At 30.5% G+C, this 15,562-nt stretch overlaps 1 protein-coding gene across 1 annotated transcript in view; it reads right to left on the reverse strand.

Annotated features, from left to right (window-relative positions):
• Positions 1-13,316: 13,316 nt before the first annotated feature.
• Positions 13,317-15,562, reverse strand: part of LOC145324076 (FMRFamide receptor-like) — a 35,916-nt gene continuing 33,670 nt past the window's right edge. Inside the window, exon 15 of the mRNA XM_080166701.1 lies at positions 13,317-15,301. Within this exon, the coding sequence (XP_080022827.1) occupies positions 15,135-15,301 (167 nt within the window). The 3' untranslated portion in view covers positions 13,317-15,134. The remainder of the gene's footprint in view (positions 15,302-15,562) is intronic.

The raw sequence follows: 15,562 nt of genomic DNA on the forward strand, positions 1-15,562 counted from the left end.
CTAACTATTATTGGAATCATCATGTAAAGTTTAAAATCGATAGTATAATTGTAACATGTCTATTTTAGTTATCATTTCACAAATAAAAAATTTGGCAAAAAGTAAAATCATCATGTTCTATAGGAAGAATTATTAGGGGGGGGGGGGATGTATGAAGTGAGAGAGAGTGAGTGTTTATTTAACTCCTCCCCCCCCCCCCAAGAAATGCTAAGATTGCATTCCTAAGATACAGGGATAGAGCAATAATTCAGACCAGAAAATTGTAGACTGATCATTAATGATATTGTCTTCCTATTGAAAACTTCGGATCATGTAACTTGTAGATGCAGCGCTGCACTTACAAGTAACATGTTGTTAAGCCATCAAATAAGAAAATATTATAAAACTTTTGGGATTAGTGTAATAAACATCCCATTGTCCCCTATCTCTTTGAACTTTGAAAAGTATATTTGATGAAAATCTTCGTAAAAAAATCCGACATAAATCTTTAATAGTAACCTTTTTATAGACGAATGTTAGGAGTTATACATTATAGAATTGTAGAATAGCTTTGCTATTAAAAAGTTAAGTAGTATGTAGTTGAAATATTGAGAAGATAAATAATATCAATGGTCAGGTTTTAAGCTAGTTTCTCTATAAAATATAAGATATCCCTAGGAACATGGGACGAAGCTACTAGTAAGTTAGAAAGTTTCCCCTCCTTCCCCTAACAAATTTTAGTTACAAGAAACAAAATCCTTTTAAGTTTTGCTCACTAATTGTTTTCCCCTTTTTTAGTGGCACAGCTGCTCTATAACTAGGTTAGGTCAGTCTAAAAGTCAAAATATCTTGCAATCAATATTAAGAAAAATCAGGGTTCTTAAGAGATAAGACAATGGCCAATAAATTGATGTACATCCTCAACAATGATACACAAAATTACCTTCTATGAATATGTCACTCTCTAGATTAAATAACTTAAACTACAATACACAAATAATCTTGTTGTATGTATTTCTATCAATGATTTTGGATCTAGTCAACCTTGTTTTTATTATTGCATGAAAGGATGGGGGAGGGGAGGGGAGGTCATGTTATAATTATCAAATTACAATATGACGTCTATTTGGGGGGGGGGGGGGGGGGAATGACATGTATACACGGGTCATTTAATGTGATTTAGATGTACACATGTACATTTAAATTATGCTTTTTTTGATATTCCGACCATAAACACCAAAAATAGAAAGACAGAAGGACATTTCAAAATATAGAGTAGCTTCGAAAGTTTGGAAAGTCAACTCCTAAGTCTAACCCAGAAGAATGAAGGGATAATAAATAAAAGTAAAAGTTTTCCTCCCCCACAATCTACAATACAAAGTAGAATGATGTCTGTCTGTCTGTCCCTTAAGATCTTTGTAACTGCTGGATTCTACTCTTCAGGGAATATACCTACTGGTCCTGTGGTGGTTATAGGCTATTTGTATTGTGTGGGGGGGGGGGGACACCATCAACAACCCCCAAAACCTATGTGATATTTTGTTAGCAGAACTAATCAGGGCAAGTTCCAACCTTCTCCCAATCACACCTAACACATGTTTTTGTAGTTTTACAATATACATATACTAGCGGTTACGCCCCTAGAAGCCTCTAGGGGTACTTAAGGTAGAAGGGGAAAAAGTCGACCTCATCCCATTTTAATATTAAGTTTTGAAAGAGTAAAAAAATAATATTTTGGGGGGGAAGTTTAAAACCTTCCCAGGACCTGTAAGAAGCTTTACTGTAAAAGAGAACAATACCGGTTCAGCGGTTAGCGAGATCCTTCGGGACAGACAAAGACGCTTACTACTTTATATAATAGGATAATTAAAAATACTGCTCCCCCCCCCTCCAATTATTTATCATTACTTTTTACACTATCTACTTTGAGAAAATTACAAGGATAACAACATCCATAAAAGCGAAGCTCTAAAATGGAATGACTGATATTAACTTTTGTAGAGTGTCAGAACAAATTAAGCATAATATTTTTGGATTATTTTTGACAAAATTATACGTTATTTTTTTTGTAAAACTGTTAAATACAGAATAATGTTAAAAGGACAGACCTACCGACCCTAAGTATAGAAAAGCCCTGCTTTATAAAAAGTAAGGTTGGACCCCTTGCTCATATCAAAACCTCAACTTCCTGTTGTTGTATTAGTAAAGAAATATGGGAGGGATATTAAATTAATCTAATGATTTTATAAGTTTAAATTTTTAAAAGCGAAGCTTTTCTATAATTAGGGTTGAACCGTACGTCCGTCCGTCCGTACGTCTGAGATGGATAGCTTTTTTCATTAATCAAAATCAGAAATCAAAATACCAAAAATCAGATCAATCAGATGATTAGATCACATAAAAATTTGTTGTTAAAAAAGTAAAAAAATCAACATGGTTAAAATGGACGTACGGACATTTTGGTAATGATTATAGAGTTGCTACGCTTTCTAAATCGTACCTAACTACTAAAGTTATCACCATGATTATTTTTCCATGCTTCTTAGTTAGTTTAATATAATTTCTTGTATTCATTCGAATCCGGTGGATAGGAACCGGTTCTCATCCATACGAAAAAACTATGTCTAGCATCGTATTATATCCAGTTTTCTACGAATATAGAAATGTACAATCATAAGATTAAAACTAGCCCCGAGTTTTAATCTTATAATTGTACATTCTATAACCGCGGAAAGCCGTTTATAATACGATACGAGAAATAACTATTATTGTTCATTTTCTTTAAAGACAAAATTATTTTCATATAATTTAATATAATGTTAAACATCAGTTGATTTTTAAAAGCGAAGCTTTTCTATAATTAGAATCGGTCCATTTGTCCGAGACAGATAGCTTTTTCCGTTAATTTAGGCATGTTAGAATTGTCCTATATATTTCTTGCATGGTGATTTCTGTAGTAGTTAGTTAAGATTGAGAAACTCTATAATCATTACCAGAATGTAAGTACGTCCATTTCAAACATGTTAATTCTTCTACTTTTTAACAACAAATGTGATTTAATTATACGATTGATCTGATTTTTGGTATAATGATTCCTGGGACAACAAAGTACAATATTATAAGAGAAACAACACTATAATGAGGTCCTCCTAAAAATCTGAGTATGTCTATAAACATTATCCTGTATCAAACAGTTTTTCAACAAATTTAATTACAATTTTGCTTTTACTCTTATACATTTATACTCTGATTATTCAGTTCTGACACTATATCAGTGTTAATGTCCGTTTGTCCTACACTTTCAGTGCTTCGCTTTTGTGGATGTTGTCATCCTTGTTTCTATATATAATTTTGTTTGTCCATAAAGCCCATAACAGATTAATTTTTAGGGTGATAGACACGTCCTTCTTGTTTCAAGCCTTTTATAATGACTCATATAACATTTCAGCTTTTTAATTTGAATTTAGGTTGCAATTACGCAGCAGTCTAAGTAATGATTTCTCCCTTCCCCTTCCCTTCCCTACCCCATCCCCTCCCCTCCTAATGAATTATCGAACTAACCACCAAGGGAGTTCACTGTTAGCAATCTAAATAGACCACTATTTCTCCCTTGTCATAATATCCACGTATATATCCTTTTCTACAATAGGCAAATGTAGATTACAATTGGTGTTTAAAACATTTTGACACTAAATTAAATGAATCAACCAATCAAAATTCAATTTATTGTTTAGGTCTTGGGATGTTTTGAAGCAATTTTCTGATTTCCCTAGCTTCAAAATACAAATGAGAAAGATTTCTAGTTTCTACAATAAGAAGAGGCGCTAACATTTAGAAAAATTAGAACTAATACAAGAATGACAACATATATCAAAGCGAACCTCTGTAATGGTAGGACAAATAAACTTTATAATTACTTGTAAGTTGTAGAGTGTTAGAACTGAGGGCAGAATATAAATAGATATAAGGACATATAAGATTTTTAGGACTTGATTAGGGAGATGCTTCGCTTATAACATTACTAATATTATGCATGGTTAAAAACTTAAACATTTTAATAGATATTGAAAACAGAAATATACTTTTAATTTTTCATGACTCTATACATGTTTTTTTTATTATCTTTGTCTTAAGATGTATTATGTGTTAAACTTATAATTATCAAACTTTAAAAATTGTAATTTACAGAAGGGGTTGTGTATGATCATTGGGGATGTGAATCAATTTATCTGCCATTGTCTTATCCCTTTAGATCTCATATAAAGAATACAGGACTACAGCCCCTCCAACCCCTTCCCCCCCCATCTAAGGTAATATGATATGAGTTGTCCATCTGAAGTCTATTATTAGGTTTGTTTGTTTTTTTTTGGGGGGGGGGGGAGGGGGGAGGCTTATGTTCATCATAGCTTAGACATTTTAAAGGCGAGGCTTTTCTATGATTAGGGTTGGTCCTTCCATCCGTCACAAATGGATAGCTTTTTTTGTTAATTTAGGCATGTTTGAGATATCAAGCAGTTTTTTAACAAATTGACTTACAATTTTGCTTCGACTCTTCTGACACTATACAAGTGTTAATATCCGTTTGTCCTACTGTATCAGTGCTTCGCTTTTATGGATCTTGTAATCCTTTCTAAAATTTTCCATGACTGAGTATATACATGTCATACATTTCCCCCCCCCCCCCATAAAATGGGATTATCATCATCATAAATAATTAATGGGGGGTGGGGGGAAAGAAAGGAAGGGGTTGAACATAGGAATAGTGTGATCAACAGCTCATTGTCCCCTCCCTCCCTGGATATTAATTTTTCCGCCTCCCTTTTTATGTTTTAGGTTATGTCAGTCTAAAAGTCAAAATATCTTGCAATAAAAATTAAAAGTAAGAAAAATCAGGGATCTTAAGAGATAAGACAATAGCCAATAAATTGATGTACATCCCCAACAATGATACAAAATATGGTTCTGATATCACAAAAACCAATCAACCAATATTATTTTTTTTATAATTCATTCTATAAAAATAAAAAACTCATCAATATTTAATTTTTAAAAAAAAATTGTATAAAAAGTAAAAAAAAACACTGAGAAAATATTAGGTGTAGAGGTTTCGTGTTCTTTCTAGACAGCCATATTGGCTATTTTTCCAAAGAAGTTGTATCAACTTTTTTTTTTATAGCTAGCCGGTTCTTTTAGTAAGTAGTAGATGTAAAATTTTTCATAGAATTCAAATATGCAATCGGTTTTTTTGTAGACCTCTTATTTTTTAAGTAATTTAAGTTTTAAAAAAAAATAATTAAGTCGGTTTTAAGGTACTAAAACGCAACAAAATAAAAGAAGAAAATGGTCAGTAAGAACAAAAATAGTAAGATCTTTAATTTGACACCTTACTTTTAAAATTCTGTTGAGTAATTATTGAAAAAATCTATTTTTTTAACCTCGGTATAATAAAAACTTTAGACCTAAATATTTTCTCAAACAGACATAAAAAACATGGGTTCATATATACCATTAGAATCAGAAAAATATTACGAATCCATTGTAAGCAAAATTGAAAAAAATTAAAAAATTAAAAAATTACAGAAATGGCCAATTATTTTTTTTGTTCAGACAACACTATTGTCTTCCCTTTTTTACCCCCTCTTTACCCCCTCTTTACCCCCTTCCCATTTTTATACTCAATTGAAGAATTAAGACGTTGCCTGTACAACATAATATGATATTTTCATATAATTCCTTTTATTGTAGTTTATATACTATATTGTAAACTTTTTTTTTCAATTTTGCTTACAATGGATTCGTAATATTTTTCTGATTCTAATGGTATATATGAACCCATATTTTTTTATTTGTGAAATAATAAAATTAAGTTCAAAGTTTTTATTCTCGTGGGTTTAAAAAAATCGATTTTTTCAATAATTACCTGACAGAATTGAAAAAGTAAGGTGTCAAATTAAAGATCTTACTATTTTTGTTCATAATGACCATTTTCTTTCTTTTTTTTGTTGCATTTTAGTACCTTAAAATCGACTTAATTTTTTTTTTTAAAAACTTAAATTACTTAAAAAATAAGAGGTCTACAAAAAAACCGATTGCATATCTGAATTCTATGAAAAATTTTACATCTACTACTTACTAAAAGAACCGGCTAGCTATAAAAAAATAGTTGATACACCTTCTTTTGACGGAACGAAAAAATTTATTGGAAAATATCAGTAAATATTAACTTTCAGGATCGTAAAAATTTAGAAAAGATTTTAATATTTATGTTTCATGTCCAAATTCAACCCTTTCCCTAATTATTATAAACGACTTTGGACAGTTCGAAAATAGGGGGAATATTAAAGAAATATTGACCCGTGAGTTTCAAATTTCCATCGTCAAAGATATATTGAATAGATTTCAAGTAGACATATGTCTGGATTTAACTAATAAATGCATATTTTCTCTAAAGATCATTTGGTCTTTCAAAGTTGGTACTGCTCAGAATAAACGTATAAGAATAGATGTATAATCCAGACAAGTACATGTCCCAAGCGGCAAAGACTCTTTTACTACCCCTTAATTAATTACCCCTCTAGGTATCCAACCCCCATCTATACCCACTTACCAAAGGTCTACACTCCCCTGATGCGGTTATTTAACTTTTTATCAGGTTATTAAAGTAGGGGGGTAAAAAACCTCCTCTTGTTGTTGATATTACATGTTTTACACCCTCTACGATTTTTGCTTAAGGGGTGTCAAGAATCGTTACGGGGATGTCAAGACTCAGGTGCGCTTCCTGCACCTCGCTTACAAAACCCTCTGCACGCCCCTGAATCTGCGCAAAACCTGTGAATTTAATAGAAAATAATACGGATATCCTATTATATAAAGTAGTAAGCTTTTCTTGTCTATAGCGAAGGATCTCGCTTATCCCTGTACTGATATGGTTTTCCCTAACAGTGAAGCTTCATATAGGTCCTGAGATGGTTTTGGGATATTTTATTTTGTATTAACTAATTCTGCATGGGTATAATTTTAGGCTATTTTCTGCCCTTCCATAGACTTTTAAATATAGAGCCCCTAGATGCTAGGTGCGCAGGCGCTAGTTTGATGTAAAGTGGCTTCTTTCCTGATAAGGAAAAAGGAGAATTGTTTTGGAAAACTTCTTAAATATTACGTTATACTGTTTTCATTTTTGAAAAGAATGAAGTTTCAACTGAATCTGAAATCGAACTATATATTCAAAAGAATGGTTCAGAAGACTTTTTTAAAAAGTAGGTCAAAAGAATCACTGAAAAATAAAAGAATGAAACACAAGGAATCCCAAAAGATGCGATATCCAGTTTTTGAGACAAACAGAAGGACAAAGAACTTATTGCAACCATAAAAATAAATATAACTGAATCCTGTGACACGCTGTATACAGTTTAAATAGGGTAAAGTAAAAAGTTAAGATCTATGAAACGGTAAATTGTTTTTCTCATATTCATTCGAATCCGGTGGATAGGAACCGGTTCTCATCCATACGAAAAAACTATGTCTAGCATCGTATTATATCCAGCTTTCTACGAATATAAAAATGTACAATAATAAGATTAAAACTAGTTTTTTTAGCCCCGAGGTGCCGTTCTATATCCGCGGAAAGCCGTTTATAATACGATGCGAGAAAAAAAAATATTAAAAAATTGATTGTTTAAATAAGTAAAACCAATCTAGTTCTTCAAAAAATCTCCTTGGCAGTCTTTTATATTTCTAAAGTTATTTTGTCTGTACCCTCCTTGATGCTATAGAGGCGAAGCCATTATTCTAATGAAAAACGTTTTCTATATTCAATAGAAAATGTACCCTTTATCATTTCTACCGTAAACAAACCATCTTACTAGGAACATGCTCGCGCCGTAACTTCAAGCCCATAAACGTCCAGTTTGACCGCCAAATACGGCTCGCGTAAAAGAATCTTTGATGCTTTGAATAACGTATATAATGTTAATTTTCTTGAATTATTTATCAGTTAACTTTCAACAATTAGTTTTATAAATTTGTATTTGGGTAAAGTGGCTGAGATGTAGTTTTATATCACAGTTGTTTTACCTTTATATCAATTTATAGTTCTTCTAACCATTTATACTAAATGTGATATTTTCTCTCTATAATTTACTGAAAAAGTAAAATTATTAAATGATTTCGCCCACAATGAACAAGGTTAAGTTCTTCATCAACCAAAGAATGTATTATAATTCTAATTGGGAATGTACCTACCTAAATTAAATAATTATTAGTTACATAGAACCTAGAACAGTGTTTTTTTTGTATATATTTTAATCACTGGTTTATGTTCTATGTAATATACAATACATTATCATCATAAAGCCAGCTTAAATCGTATCATGATTTATGCTTTTATATAGGTATATTTTATTTTGTTATCTGAGCACGACTTTATAAATTAAATGAGTTATCTATTATTTAATGAAACAAAATTCAGCATAAATTAATATTTGAATCCTAAGTTAATAAATAAGCGAGCGATAGATCATCATTTGAATTGAAAGAAAATCCACGAAGCTAATTAAATGGAATTTTAGTCGAACCAAATATAGCGTTTTTGCAATGTTAAGTGTTTTCTTATAAGGTAGTGTTTCTATAGTCATGTATTTATAACTTCATGACTAGAGTAGACATTGCTTTACAATAAAACACAATGTCTACACACTGATTTATATCAGTATAACAATTTGTTCATTATTTTAGCATTAGAATATGTAGTATTATATTTTGTTGCAAAGAACCTAGAACAATGGTTGTACTTTAAATGGATCACTGGTTTATGTTCTTTGTAATATCCTTGTTCATCTGAGAACTACTTCTTCAATTAAAAGTGTTTTCTTAAAGTCCTGTGTTTATAAAAATTCATGACTAGAGTAGACTCTGCTTCATAATCAAACATACAACTTTATTCACATAATACCAACACAGTATGATCTATATCAGAACAACAATTTGTTCCATGTTTCATTATTATGATTTTTTGTGTTTCATTAATACTATATTATTGTATTTTGTTACAAAAAAACTAGAACAGTGATTGTATTATGAATTGATCACTGGTTTATGTTCTTTGTAATATGTTTTTTTTCAATATTTGCCTATCCTATAATATCCTATGTATTCAAATAAGGTATTTTTTTGGCAATATTGGAGATTGTATTTTGTTTGAAATAACGTAGTGCAGTGGTAGAATATATAACTAGTTTGTGTTCTTTGTAATATCCTTTTTTCATTCACCCATTCAATTAAATGTGTTTCCTTATAAAGTAATGCTTATATAGTCTTGTGATTAAACTTTATGACTAGAGTAGACACTTCTTCATTAAAAAACATAAAACCTACATAGAATGATCTACAGAATTATATTTAATTACACAGAACCTAGAACAGTGGTTGTATCATATTTTTATCACTGGTTTATGTTCTATGTAATACCCATTTTCATCAATATAAGCTTCGGTTTAAATCCTGTCATAATTGTATATCATCTTGCATCTGATAACACCTTCTAGAACTAAATGTGTTTTCTTATAAGGTAGTGTTTCTATAGTCATGTATTTATAACTTCATGACTAGTATAGACACAATGTCTACACATTGATTTATATCAGTATAACAATATATTTGTTTTGTATTTTAGCATTAGAATATGTAGTATTCTATTTTGTTGCAAAGAACCTAGAACGGTGGTTGTCCTTTGAATATATCACTGGTTTGTGTTCTTTGTAATATCCTTGTTCATCTGAGAACTACTTCTTTAATTAAATGTTTGAGGAACTACTACTTCAATTAAATGTGTTTTCTTATAAGGTAGTGTTTTTATAGTCTTGTACTTATAACTTCATGACTAGAGTAGACACTGCTTCATAATAAAATACAATGTCTACACACTGATTGTTATCAGTATACCAATTTGTTTCATATTACGAATATTTAATGTTTAGAATTCTTAGTGTATTTTATTATTTTTATTTTTTAGTTACATAGAACCTAGAACAGTGGTTGTACTATTTTGTTCTTTGAATATATCACTGGTTTGTGTTCTTTGTAATATCCTTGTTCATCTGAGAACAACTTCTTTAATTTATGTATTTAGTCCTGTGTTTAAAGGTTTATGACGTAGACTTTGCTTCATAATAAAAATAAAATGATTAAGAATTAATTGAATGTTACCAATGTTTGAAAATTTGAGCAGTTTATTAGTGTGTTTATTTTACTAATTATTTGTTTGCATAGAACAGTTAGGGAGTTGAATCCATTTTTATAAAAGCAAAAATATAATCTATGATTATGGTTTGAACCCTCTAAAACTTACCTTTCCACTCTCCCCTCTCTTGGTGAAGATATCTTCAACGCCGATACGATTTTTGAAATGTAAGATTCTACTTTCCCTTCTCTTGGTGAAGATATCTTCAACAAGAGAGACAAAAGTGGAATCTTATTTTTCAAAAATCGTATCGGCGTTGAAGATATCTTCACCAAGAGAGGGGAAAGTAGAAGGGTAGATTACAGTTTTAGAGGGTCCAAACCATAATCAAAGATTATATTTCTGCTTCTATAAAAATGGATTCAACTCCCTAACTGTAGAACCTAGAATAATGGTTTAAGTTCTTAGTAATATTCTTTTATCTGAAACTACTTCTTCAATTAGATGTGTTTTCTTATAAGGTAGTGTTTCTCTAGTCCTGTAGATTCACGAAACTGCTTTATATTGAAACACTAGAGTTGTGCTCGATATAATTATCTCGCTACTGGCTAGGTTTATTTAATGTTTTATTTACTTTCTTTTGGTTATCTGAATTTTTGACTATAAACTCTAATCTTCCATTATCTTCTCCCTGATGATTTCTTTTTTAACCCTTACAGATCGGGCTCCAATTCCCACCTTAATAGATCGGGTGGGGGGGGGGGGGGCTCCAAGAGCCCCCCCCCCTCTATCTCGGCTCCTGGTACAGATAAAGACGTAAAATTTTTTTCTGTTGGTTCATGTGTATTTTTAGAGAAAATTACTTTTTCTAGTCATAGCGGTCAGACCGCTCCTTAGCCGCTTTTTAGCGGCCAGCCACTAAATTTTAAAACAGCTGTAGAGCGGCCAATTTTGCAGCTAGGATGACCAAATTTTAGGACGAACTTTTATTTTTCATAACAAAAATATTACTTTTTCTGATCATCGCCGAAAAACGGCAAATAACGGAAACCGCCATTTTCGGCGGTTACGGCGGTAAAACGGCGGTTATAATGATATATTTTAGAATTAAAATTTGTTAAATTTTCATGTTTTCTATGTATCTAATATTAATTATGAATTTATTTTTGGTTACAAAGAACCTAGAACAGTGGTTGTATAATGATGGATCACTGGTTTATGTTCTTTGTAAAATCGTTTTTTCACCTGTGAACCCACGTCAATTAAATGTATTTCCTTATAAGGTAGTGTATCTCTAACCCTGTGTTAATGAATTCATGACTGCTTCATAATAAAACATTATTAAAACACACAACATGTCAACAGAATAAGAATTAATTGAATATTAAACTTTATCAATGCTTAAAAATTTGAGCAGTTTATTATACTAATCATTTGTTTATTACATAAAACATAGAGCATTGGTTATATTATGAATTGATCACTGGTTTATGTTCTTTGTAATATACTTTGTCATCAAAGAAGAATCTGTTTAATGAAATGATAATAGTTATTGTGTAACCAAATATCACGTTTAGTTACATAGAACCCAGACTAGTGGTTGCATTAAACTCTGATCACTGGTTTATGTTCTATGTAATGGCAATTCTTCTCCCCAAGACTAATTCAGAAAGGTGCCTACATATTAAGCTATACTTTGTATGACTCCTATATTATGTTTAATCGAAAGATGTTGGCAGTGCATTTCAATTTAATAACTCACAATATATTAAATATTGACCCTCGGCCTCATTAATTTTACCAGGATACAACCCCTTTTGCACGCCTAATATATTTAATTGTGATCTTTCATCTTTTAACTTTATACAATTCACAATTTTTTTAAAATTTTTTTAATGTATAACATGCATTTTGTCTGAAGTAATACCTACTGTGTTCCTTGTAAACTTTGTTCTAAAACCAGACAGACAGATTAACTCCTAACATTTAATAAAAATTCTCAACCTAGATAATTCGTTGAGGAAAAATAAATCTCCATTAAAATTATTTTTTAAAATCCAACCAAAAGTTTTTTTAGTATCAATAGAAGAAATCTTCAAAAGATTTGATCCTTTTACAATAGAACAAAGTTTTAATAGACGGAAAAGTACAAGGAGAATTTCTGGTGAACTTTTTATTCATTTGAATGTGTCACAAAAAAATTGCTTGATTCATTACTGGATCAATAAGTACATTCACTGAAAAGCAGTTAGCGAGATCATTAAAGACGGACGGAAGAAAATACATTATTCTACATAGCCATATTGACCCGCGACCGTCGCCGGGGAGGTGATAGGTTCGAATTACGGGCTGACACCGCGTCATAATTAAAGACTGTAAAAATTGTTTCTACTGCTGCTATGTCAGGAGCACGATATATATAGTAATAGTAGGGGGAATGCCTTGGCCCGTAATCAGGCGCAACTCACTACCAAGGACAGTTAGGACTTCTCAGACAACGGTCGTGTAATCAAAGGGTTGGTTGTCTCATTGAAGTTACTTAACCTAATATCATTAGATGTTAGAATATCGCATCCCATTACACATGGATGATGCTCTGGATTCTCTAGATGATCACTTAAATCGAAGGGGAATCCCCCAAGGACAGAGATAGACATTAATTGAACCATTGTAATTGCTTGTGTTTTGCCTATATAATTTAATTTTGTATATCTTTATACCTGTACATATGAACTGTAATACATTTGATGTTTGTAGCCAGTTATTTGTGAACCGTTGAGCAATATATGCAAAAATATACTTAACCTGGTTTATAATTCCACATCATCGTAGCTAATCTATAATTAGTGATCTGTACGTCCGTATGTATACACCTATACTTGTTATTCAAAGAACTGAGAAGCATGTCAAACAAGGACGCACCCTTACACTCACAATCTATTTATCATGAATCGGTATGGTATTTTTTTTAGCTGCTGCCATAGATTATAGATAAATTTAAAAAAAATTTCTAAAAGATATATGCTAGCTCCATAAGTAACCTTGTCCACTCGTTCTTCAATATTATAATAATTTATCTACCAAAATTTTTTTCAATGTTTCTTGTAATCTAACACACAAAAGTCAAACTGTTACTAAGTTTTGAAAATAAAAAACGACATTTAGACATAAATAAACTTTATTTTGTACATTTAATTTCCATTTATAAATATATTACCACAAACAAAACATGTATCACATGAGTACAAATTTTAGTTTAAATGACAAAATTATATTTTAAAGGCACAATTATTATAAACATATCTTTTATCTAATATCCTTATAAAGTTTACTTTGAAATATCAATATTCTAATATATTTTGTGTAACCTAGCTAATGATGGTATATGAAAATAATTTAAACCATAATGGCATATTATATGTTTTTGTATGAGAAAATTAATATTTAATATTTTTATCTTTTTATCTTGCCAAAATTATTAAAGATTTTGACCAAAATAATAAACCAAATACATAAATATAAACTTTACTTTTTATTTTAAATTATTTGTTTAATGAAAGACTAAATCATCAATATCATGATTAAAATATAGTTTTTTTTTATTTTACTATACATAAATCGGACTAGCAAAGAAGATGATTAAATTTCAAATAACGAAAATCTTATGGGTGAATTTTTCCTTTGTTAATAATATTAAATTATTAATCTCTTTTTATAACTACACATAATTTTCATAATAAATTTTATTTTATTAGAATAGTACGAGGGATAACAATGGATGTATACAAACAAGAAAAACAAGGGTGACTATATTTTTGATAAGTGGAGCAAAAGATGAGATAAAAAATAATTTATTCTTAGTTTAACTTGATATAACCTCGTGATATAGAAATGAACTTTTGAAAAAAGCTATTTGGTTTTCTTAATTGCATTTTTCTTAAAACCATCAACCATTCCCTTTTATGTGTCAATAATCCAACTTACAAGCACATTTTTATGCATACACATAAAAGAGTTTAAAGAGTAGCTATGCTCCCAAAAGTGCAGAGAGAGAAAATAAACAGAAGATAATAGAAAAAGAGTTTAGGTCACCTTCACATAATGTTCCTTTCTGTGCACTAATACCCCCCTTCCTAATTTTGATAAAAAAATTAAAGTTAGGGGAGCAGCAGTTCTTAGTTTGTTTGTTTATTACTCTTGTGTCGAATAAGGGTAGTCTCACAGGGTTTGGACCCGCAGGTAGAAGCCCCGTAGAGTTATGCCTCTTCCCCCGGCAGATTTTGGAAAAAGGAAGAAACTACCTCCCTCCCCTTTATTTATAATTTACTAAAAAAATATAGTGGTGGGGGGGGGGGGTATCAGTTCTCAAAAAGTACTTTATGTGAAATCACCTAGTTTTATTCTTTTTATTAGAAGTAATGAAATAAGGTTTTGAATGTAAAATAAGAAATCAATTAGTTACCTAACACTTTCTATAGATAAAATATAGGGACAAAGATACTAACAAAGAATCTATTGTAAACAATTGTTACCTAAAACATTCAGAGCAAGATAATTTGTCAGAAATTATGTAATGATTCAATCATGTTGTAAAGTATCAACAATATTTGACTATTTCATAAGATATCATTTTACCATTTTTCTTTGTATTTCTTATTTTTTTGTCTTTTTTTATAATCATTTTCCCTTTTTAATACTTTGTAAAAAAAATTCTTTTATCAAGATTTCCAATAAAAACAAGATAAAACTTAATAAAATAATTTTTCTTTATATTTTCTTGAAATAAGTAGATTTTTTTCATAACTTTTTATCTTACAAAAATATACATTTTTAATTAGATATCAATATTTTATTTGAAAATATGGACGTTTTTATTAAAGCAATAATAGTTACATTTTTTTTCTTACATTGTACATTTTTTTATTTAATCATTTTATTCACATTTAAGTTAACCATTAATAGAATAATGAAGTGTTAACTAAATATTCACTGGTTTTGGTACACACAGGCTGTTGGATCTGGCATACCCTCCTTTGGACACAACAAAGCTTGTTTCCACCAGTGAACAGGGAGTTGTGGGCGCATTACACCCCTTGATTATTGTTGTGTCCAAGCCGTTCAAGTTCATGCTGGAATTTCTTAAACCTGAAGCAAAATATACTGTTAGTTTTTTTTAGATTGAACAAAGCATTTGACACATGCACATAATGATTATTTAGTACAAATACAACTGTATAATAAATTTTTTTTTACAATAACTAAACATTTAATAAATTTAGGATAATATTTAGGGCTATAGTCCCTTTCGTGTCAACGCCTGTTAAGGGGCGTTTCGTCGTATTTTCACAATTGCCTTTGGTAGGTTATTTTAAGTTAGGTTAGGTTATATTAGGTTTGGTGATTGCT

This window comes from Acartia tonsa, chromosome 7 (assembly GCF_053477335.1).
Source record: "Acartia tonsa isolate MP-2025a chromosome 7, ASM5347733v1, whole genome shotgun sequence".
NCBI classification, from domain to species: domain Eukaryota; kingdom Metazoa; phylum Arthropoda; class Copepoda; order Calanoida; family Acartiidae; genus Acartia; species Acartia tonsa.